This window comes from Pimephales promelas, chromosome 16 (assembly GCF_988280905.1).
Source record: "Pimephales promelas chromosome 16, fPimPro1.hap1.1, whole genome shotgun sequence".
Lineage (NCBI taxonomy): Eukaryota > Metazoa > Chordata > Actinopteri > Cypriniformes > Leuciscidae > Pimephales > Pimephales promelas.
In genome coordinates this window covers 24874478-24883890 of record NC_142784.1, presented here as the reverse complement: position 1 = coordinate 24883890, position 9413 = coordinate 24874478, and the positions used below count along the sequence as shown (strand labels likewise).

The following is a 9413-nucleotide window of genomic DNA, read 5'->3' as shown; positions in this document are numbered from 1 at the left end:
CTTAAATTAACAGAAATAAAAAATAATAAATTGGTTATAATGGGAAACAATGTTTTTTTTTTTTTTCTGAATCACCTGAAATGGGCTACTGCTTGTCAGTTTGCTGTCAACTTTTCTATGATGATTCTAAATTGTGAATTGAAAGTACTTTGTCATCAGTATTAGTGAAAACTACTGCAAAATAGTTTTGTATTTTCAGCAGATTCTCTTAAGCACTCATTGGGCCTCTCTGATTGGCTGCTGGTTGGACAGCTCTATTGTTCCACTCCGCTCTCCACCCAGCTCCTGTGCCCTCACAAAAATGCCAATAGCTCATGGAAATCTGCCTGCCTTGGCATAATTGAGCTTCACACTATTCAGTCTTATAATATTTTTTGGGGAAGAAAAAAACAGGTAGGTTCTTCTTTTTCATATTATATGATTGGTTGTTGTTTGGGTTGGGGTTATAAAAGTTGGTTTTAGTCCATTAATCACGTTTTTTTGTGGATGCAGATGATTTGATGATTTGATTAAATGCTGTAATTTTGTTTGTTAGTTTATCTTTTTTTACAGCAGACCAAAAAAAAAAACTATATGGGTATCATTTTTGGCATCATTCATTCATGGACAAATGAAACCAAAATGACTTTGAAATTATTTTATTCAGAATATATTTAAATTACAGCAAAGATTATTTTTTAAATTACTTGTAATTTAAGCTCTGCTATTTTTGATGGATTATTGTTATTGTTCACTAAAAAAATGTTCATTCAAAGGAAATAAAGTGTGTACATATATATATTGTTAATGTTAGTTACTAAAGATCTAGCTGTTCATTGTTTGTTCATGATAGTTCACAGTGCATTAACTAATGTTAACAAAGGCAACTTTTTATTTTAATCATGTATTAGTAAATGTTGAAATTCAAATTAACAAATAGTAACAAATAGTGTAGAAGTGCAGTTCATTAGTTCATGTTAACTAATGTTACCAATGGAACCTTATTTTAAGGTGTTCATTCGAAATATTATCAATAGGCCTACTGTACCCTGTAAATATTTTCAAGATTTGTTATCACAACATTTTTTTCTTTTATCAAATCAACTTAAATAATTTATTTAGTTCAGATAACTTATTATTTTGAGTTTGTGATGATTAAATCAATCTCCTTCATTGTAGTTCAATCAACTTTTTTAATCAAATTTTAAGGCAACCAGGTTAAACCAACAATATTTTTTTTACAGTGTAGTATATAAATAGTTAATAAATCCATGACTGATCAATCTTGTGTTTAAAAATACATCACATTGATGAATTCATTTTAACATTGACTCTTCTTTCTTTGTCAGTGTGTTTGTAGGAGCAAGATGTACAGCTTTATGGGAGGTGGGTTGTTTTGCGCAGGAGTAGGGAACATACTCCTGGTGATCTCCACCGCCACCGACTACTGGATGCAGTACCGCCAGTCCAGCAGTTACATGCATCAGGGTCTGTGGCGCTACTGTGTGCCTGGAAAATGTATGACGCACACAGACAGCATCGGTGAGATTATCACATAATGGACTAAAAATCTATTCATTATAGTTGTACAAGGTAGGCCTACTTATGTACTGACTAGTCTCTGGTTGATTTTGGAACAGCATACTGGGATGCGACCCGGGCCTTCATGATCCTGGCTATCCTAGCTTGCTTCTTTGGCATCATCATCGGTGTCATGGCTTTCATCAATTACTCCCCCTTTAGCGGCTTTGACAAAACGTTTTCTGCAGGAATTCTCTATTTCATCTCATGTAAGAATGTTTTATTTATTCCTAAAATGTATCTGAAGTCAGTTTATTTGCGAACCTGAATTGGATTTTGTGTCTGTACCTTCCAGGCTTCTTTGTTCTGCTGGCCATGGCTGTCTACACTGGCATGACAGTCAACTACTATGGAAAACGATATGGGAACTGGCGGTTCTCTTGGTCCTACATAATGGGTTGGGTTTCTGTGGTGCTCACATTCTTTTCAGGTACACCGGACAAAGCGTGTGATTAACATAGTTACAGTTTTATTAAGAGCATTTTACAACAGAAAAATGTGTATTTAAAATAGTGCATTATAAAAGCAATTTAAAACAGACGTTCATTAGGCTTCCCATTATAGACGTCTAGTGTTTGTTTTTACAAAAACGGTTTTGAGAATGAGTCAACAATATTTTCTGTGGTTAGTTTATTGACAGATTGAAGTTACAACTAATGGTGATTTCCCACGATTCGATTGATATAAAGGTTAATACAACTTTACACTCACTTCTTCTGGAGGTGCAGCAGGAACACAAATAGTTGGTACCGAATCTTTTTTCAGGAGCAGCTTCTTAGCAAAACCAGCTGCTTTATACTGACCCTTGTTTATGAAGCAGTCTGGTGAGAAATCATTTGCGCAAACATTAACACATTGACGTTGAGCGCCGGGAATATTCCCTTCAAAAACAAAACTCAGCCACTGCGTCTTCAGCGGTTCGAACAGCTGAGCTCGCTCAGGGCGAGGATGTGTTGAAACGCTACTGTCAATCAACCATCGTGGGAGGGGCGTCCGTTTTATTAACATCACAAAAACAAACGACTCAATTTGAGGCAGGGGAAAACATAAAAGGAGATTAAAACATGGATTTTTATCATTATATGATGGTGTGCAGGCACTCCCAACACACATTTCAGTACTATCAACTTGTAAAAGTGCATTACCATTATATGACCCCTTTAAGGATTATTGTTGCTTATTATTCCTGGTCTTTCTCTGCAGGGATCTTCTATATGTGTGCCTACCGGATGCAAGAGCCAAGAGGCCCAATGTCACGCTGAGGCTTCTCATCCTAGATCTGCTATTCGAACCCTTCAGTCTGAATGTGAACTATCATGTCATCCCTGATCCCAATCCTTTTAGACCTGTCATTTATTGTTTATTTTAAAATCGCAGAACACAAACTAATAAATGACTAATACAATTGTTCTGGTCATTTCATGTTTATACATAATCTTATTTCCAATACATATAATGGCCAGTTTAGGCTGGTATTAAAATATGACTTTATAGGACTTAAAAGGCTTTTTATGGTGAAATGTAGATCATTAATTGAAGTCGAATTTATTTTATAATTTAATTCAAAAGTTATTTTGAACTGCACTATTCAAACGTTGGTAAGATTTATTTCTCACCAAGGCTGCATTTACCGGTATTGATCAAAAATACATTAAAAAACACTACTATTGTGAAACTTGACAATAGTCTTTACTGGCATTCTTGATCAATTTAATGCATCCTTGCTGAATAAAAGGACTACATTTAAAACAAAATCTTTTCAACAGTAGTATTTTATCAGTTAAAATTGACTTAATTTTGTGTAAAGTCTTTAAGGAAGAACTGAGAACACGCCATATAGACTTTGTGAACAGCAAGTCCTTTATTGTCAGAAGTGTTAGACACAACAGGATGTGTGATGCAGCAGCATTTTTAACACATGAACAAAAACATGCTGCTCGAAACAGCTACAAATAAAACTGGTTCTAAATGCGCACGAGTTACACAAAAACTCACAGCTGGTCCAAATTAAAGCCGAGATGTTTCACATCAACAAAGAAAACTGATAATAAATGCTCACGAATTACACATTAACGCACAACCGGACGAAAATTAAAGCTTTGAGATGTTTACATCACAGGAACATGCAAAAGAAAAGAAAATGGCTTATTAAAGTGCTCTGAAACACAGTAAGGTGCTCCACAAAGTTAAATCATTTCTTAGAATGATTTAATCAACTTCCTCAATGGTCGGTCCAGAGGATCCACCTCCACTAGGGGCACCTCCAGCTCCTGGGAAGCCTCCAGGCATGCCCTCTGGCATCCCACCAGGCATCCCACCAGCGCTCTGGTACAGCTTTGTGATGATGGGGTTGCACACCTTCTCTAGCTCCTTCTGCTGATGCTCAAACTCCTCCTTCTCAGCGGTCTGTACAGAAATGACAAGATAAAGTAAGTACCACGCATGCATAAAGACCTCAGAGACAAAAGTTGAGGACCATACCTGGTTTTTGTCCAGCCAGCTTATGACCTCATTGCACTTGTCGAGGATCTTCTGCTTGTCCTCCTCACTAATCTTGCCTGCGAGTTTCTCATCTTCAACGGTGGATTTCATGTTGAAGGCGTAGGACTCTAGGCCATTCTTAGCAGAAACCTTTTCTCTTTGAACATCATCCTCAGACTTGTACTTCTCAGCTTCCTGCACCATGCGCTCAATGTCCTCCTTGCTTAGACGTCCTAGAAGAGTTTGATTAGGACCACTGATTAGTTTTAAAATAATAAATAGTAAAGGTATATTCACATGTACCATTTCACAAGAGAAATCCAGTCATTCCAATGAAAAAGTTCCCCTCGTTTTTGCCTATATATAACACATAGCAAATTTCTTATTATTGTGAGTTTACGCAAATAAAAGTGGACCCTCTACAGTTTCGAATGCAATACTCTTATCGGTATGACCAAAAATTAAAAAAAGTTGTTTCCGCTATTATCAGAAAAAAATGCAAGGAGTCGGAAGCCTCCATGTCGTGCTGTAAGCGCGATATACTTAAGCTTCCACTTTCTCCATGAACACTGGGATGTGTGCATAATAATAGCACACATTAAAGTTAACATTAGAGCGAGCGACCATGTGAAGTTGCTACTGACGTTTCAAATGATAAGTCATATTTGAGGTTAGCGTATGATAGCCTATTTCCTAATGACCTGTCCTTAATGGACTGCATGACATAGGCAGTTTTGTTTTTTCTGCGATTAACCAACTAATAACATTTTTAGTCAACTAAGACTCTAATCGACTAACGATTAGTCGAATATGAGGGAGCAGCCAAAAGAAGACCTTTTGCTGCAATTCCACTAATGTGAGTTATGCTACCTTTGTCATTTGTGATGGTGATCTTGTTCTCCTTGCCGGTGCTCTTGTCTACAGCGGAGACATTCATGATGCCATTGGCATCAATATCAAAGGTTACTTCAATCTGGGGGACGCCACGTGGAGCAGGAGGGATGCCTGTCAGCTCGAACTTTCCAAGCAAGTTATTGTCCTTAGTCATGGCTCTCTCACCCTCGTACACCTAGAAGAATTCAATTAAACATGAAACTTTGCTAGAAACTATGGACAAAATCAATGTTGCTTCGCCATCAGGTGTTGCTTACCTGAATGAGGACACCAGGCTGATTGTCAGAGTAGGTGGTGAACGTCTGTGTTTGTTTGGTTGGGATGGTAGTGTTACGTTTGATCAGGATGGTCATAACACCACCAGCAGTCTCAATTCCCAAGGACAGAGGGGTAACGTCCAGGAGCAACAGGTCTTGGACATTCTCAGACTTGTCTCCAGACAAAATGGCTGCCTGGACAGCTGTAAAAGAGGAAATATGTCTATAATTCAAAAGACATTCACGAAAGACTAGGACATTCAGAATGAAGTCCATTTTGATTACCTGCTCCATATGCGACAGCCTCATCCGGATTGATGCTCTTGTTCAGTTCCTTCCCATTGAAGAAATCCTGCAGGAGCTTTTGGATCTTTGGGATACGGGTGGACCCTCCGACAAGGACAATCTCATGAACCTGTGACTTGTCCATTTTAGCATCACGAAGGGATTTCTCTACCGGATCCAACGTGCCACGGAAGAGATCGGCATTGAGCTCTTCGAAACGAGCCCTGGTGATGGAAGTGTAGAAGTCGATTCCCTCATAAAGGGAGTCGATCTCAATACTGGCCTGAGTGCTGGAGGACAAAGTGCGTTTCGCCCTCTCGCATGCTGTGCGCAGCCGACGTACAGCCCTTTTGTTGTCGCTGATGTCTTTTTTGTACTTGCGCTTGAACTCAGAGATGAAATGGTTGACCATGCGATTGTCGAAGTCTTCTCCCCCAAGGTGAGTGTCTCCGGCTGTAGACTTGACCTCAAAGATGCCATCCTCAATGGTAAGAATGGACACATCAAAAGTGCCACCACCAAGATCGAAGATCAAGACATTTCTCTCAGAACCAACCTGGTATAGAAAAAAAAAAAAATCAGTTTTCTTAAAAAATTGCTGCATTTAAAGGCACCTAATATGCAAATGGGAGTTTATCTCTACCACTTGCATCAAACACCTCGTCAAGGAGATGCTCACATCAGAGTCGGCGCCAGCAGAGCATTAAGAAGGGGTCTGAAGTAATGAAAGGGGGCGATGAAAAAACACAAAGTATCCCAGCTAGAAAAAACATATGTGGCCCATTCATGTATTTGTTTGGACCATTCAAATCCAGGGTTCCAGACTGCGACCAAATTGGTCACATATGCAACCATTTTTTGAGAATGTCCGAGTTAAAATTTTATGTGGTTGCATATGTGCAAGTGGACGCTCGTGCAACAGAACGCCGTTGTATCAGCTGCTGCAGTCCCTAACATATGTTCAAAATGAAAGTGTAGGCTACATCATGAATCCATTTTCCAAACCGTGTTTTTGACTTATCCTGAATCACTATGGTACGCCTATAATAAGTATTTATATTCAGACCATTTTCGACTCGGATGCGGAGTTATAAACTTTATAAACTTTGATAACGAAAAATCTGTATTAGCTTATTTCTAATCTTTAAAAGTGTAATGCATACATTTGAATGTTTAATGATAAGATAGATAGATAGATAGATAGATAGATAGATAGATAGATAGATATATAGATAGACAAAAGATTATGATTCAAATGTAAATAGATAGATTGTATATAATTCAAATGTAAAATGCTTAAAATTACTGTCCAAAATCCATGAAAATCCTGAAATTTGGCAATGATAATTAATATATTACAGGTATTTATGCTGCAACCCAGAAAGTCTTTGTTAGCTTTGGTCCATTATAACACTATTCATCAGCATGCATTGATTAATCCCATGGCCTCAGGAGTTGAATCCCAATTATGGTAAGGGGAGTTACATTTCTGACCATCAGTTGACCAATCAGAGTAGACTGCGTGTTTCAGAAGGAGGGCTTTAAAGAAACAGGAACTTAAACACCAACAGGCAGATGGTGACAAGAGGTGGTGCAGCAATGTACAGTACGTAAAAGATGTTTTGATTTACTAAATCATGTAAATGTATTCTTGATAATACCCAGAAATAAAATGATGAACTTTTAAATAAGCATAATATGCACACTTTAATATTGCTGAATTGTAAAAGTAACAATCTTACTTTCTTGTCCAGTCCATAGGCAATGGCAGCAGCAGTCGGTTCATTGATAATTCGTAGAACATTGAGACCAGAGATAGTCCCAGCATCCTTTGTGGCCTGGCGCTGAGAGTCATTGAAGTAAGCAGGTACCGTAACAACAGCATTCGTAATGGTCTGCAAAAAAAGATTCATACTTTTCGTGAAATGTAACATTGTACAAAGTTTTGATCCACTAAATCAGAAGGCACTTTTCTCTTCAAATGTTTCAGATGTGTTTTTCAAACAGGCCTTCATTCTCTAATATAGTGCCACGAGTCAATTCGACAGGTTGAATATGTCATTGTCAACCTCTTTAGACCTCTCACAGCAACATTCTCAACACCATTATTCTTTGTTTTCAGTATGGTGAGTATGAGGGCAAGGTATTTGACAGAAACCTACTTTTCCCAGGTATGCCTCTGCAATTTCCTTCATCTTTGTAAGCACCATGGAAGAAATCTCCTCTGGGTAAAAGGCCTTGGTCTCCCCTTTGTATTCAACTTGAACTTTGGGGCGTGTGTTGTCATTTATAACAGTGAATGGCCAATGCTTCATGTCTGACTGTACAACAGTGTCATCAAACCTCCGTCCAATAAGCCTTTTTGCATCTAGAGAAACAAATATGGCAACAATCTCAGCAACTACATTGTACTGTTATAATGTACAATATTAATATGACAAATTGATACTCATTTTGAGATGTGTTTACGATTTCATTTAACAGTGTTTTTTCAACATTTTGAGTGTGTTTAAAGTTAAATGTAAACTGTAAAATTACAGGAAAATGCACCATTTAGTAACCAAAATTAGTCAATACAGGTCAATTTATGAAACAATCTTAAACCATGCATGAAATCACTTACCAAAGACTGTATTGGTGGGGTTCATTGCTACTTGATTTTTGGCAGCATCTCCAATCAGCCTCTCAGAGTCTGTGAATGCTACATAACTTGGTGTGGTCCTGTTGCCCTGGTCATTGGCAATGATTTCAACTTTGCCATGTTGAAAGACCCCCACACAGGAGTAGGTAGTCCCTAGGTCAATCCCAACTGCTGGTCCCTTTGACATGGTTTCTGCTGGCAGCAAACAGGCATTATGTCAACGGTTAATAATATTTATAATGAAACATATTTTAGGCATTTAACCCAAGCCTTCCAATTAAGGGATAGGTTTTATTTATAACTATTCATAGCTCAAATATATTTAACGTTGTGACTGTTCACTCAAAAGCTTTTCTGACTCACACAAGACACAGGATACTGTGGCCTGCTGCATGAACCATAGAGCAGATCAGCTGTCACTGTGTTAAAGGATGCGACGTCAAACTCAAACAGAGCTGAGGAAAGCACTTCACAACAGCTTGATCATTCATTCTGTTTCATTACTGATGCGATTTTCGCTTTACAAAGTTTAAATTACATTATGATTGACTAATTTTTCTTCTTATATTGTACACTAAATTTGTCAGACAGAATAAAAGCCTCAGAACCATTTACTTTCTTCTCCCTTTGAGAAAATGACATTTTTCATTTTGAGCAACTTGAATAACTAACTTGCACCCATAGGACTACACGTTTCTACACCGTTTCCTCGTTTGCGCAACATTCGTGATTTCAGTGAGCATTGAGCAATGAGCTTTCGGAATTGGAAGAAAATGGGAGTGTTTTCTGGAATCATCTAGCACGCGCGCACGTAACGTTACTCAATACTGCAAGGACGTTCAAATGTCATGAATTATTACAGCTCTCTAGATAATGTTACACATTCCACGCTATCGATGGTTAAGTATGCAAATCGGGTGCATAAATGATAAAACAATCAAAATAATAAGGGCGATTAAAACTGGTGGTCCATTTTGGTATTGTATATCTTGACAATCATTAGCAACTGTAAAATTAGTTTATATATAAATATAATTCCAAACTCTTCTACTATTAATGCATAATAATAATAATCGTGATAATTCTCACCAGATAAAACGCTGACTCTGTCAATCACTTGCTGTGTCGCAGCTCGAAATGCGCGTGATCTCTCTGTCTGCTGCAGAACTGTGCTGATGTGCGGTTACGCGCTTTTAAGACTTCCTGAGAGAACAGTCCAGAACCTGATGGAACGAGCGCTGCAGCCAATCACATCGCACGGTCGCTGAAGCGTTCCGAGATGGAGATTTTGCCTG

At 38.1% G+C, this 9413-nt stretch overlaps 2 protein-coding genes across 2 annotated transcripts; one reads left to right on the top strand and one right to left on the bottom strand.

Annotated features, from left to right (window-relative positions):
* The first annotated feature begins 521 nt into the window (after positions 1 to 521).
* Positions 522 to 3023, top strand: lim2.3 (lens intrinsic membrane protein 2.3). The gene is made up of 4 exons (XM_089120789.1): positions 522 to 1521; positions 1620 to 1769; positions 1856 to 1990; positions 2764 to 3023. The coding sequence occupies exons 1-4, from the start codon at positions 1347 to 1349 to the stop codon at positions 2820 to 2822; spliced, it is 519 nt and encodes a 172-aa protein (XP_088976915.1). The 5' UTR covers positions 522 to 1346; the 3' UTR covers positions 2823 to 3023.
* Positions 3024 to 3397: 374 nt separating this feature from the next.
* On the bottom strand, positions 3398 to 9351 carry hspa8b (heat shock protein family A (Hsp70) member 8b). The gene is made up of 9 exons (XM_039686186.2): positions 9208 to 9351; positions 8101 to 8310; positions 7640 to 7845; positions 7220 to 7372; positions 5478 to 6033; positions 5193 to 5395; positions 4912 to 5110; positions 4042 to 4274; positions 3398 to 3966 (listed from the first exon to the last, which is right to left on the bottom strand). The coding sequence occupies exons 2-9, from the start codon at positions 8303 to 8305 to the stop codon at positions 3769 to 3771; spliced, it is 1953 nt and encodes a 650-aa protein (XP_039542120.1). The 5' UTR covers positions 8306 to 8310; positions 9208 to 9351; the 3' UTR covers positions 3398 to 3768.
* Between the last annotated feature and the right edge of the window lie 62 nt (positions 9352 to 9413).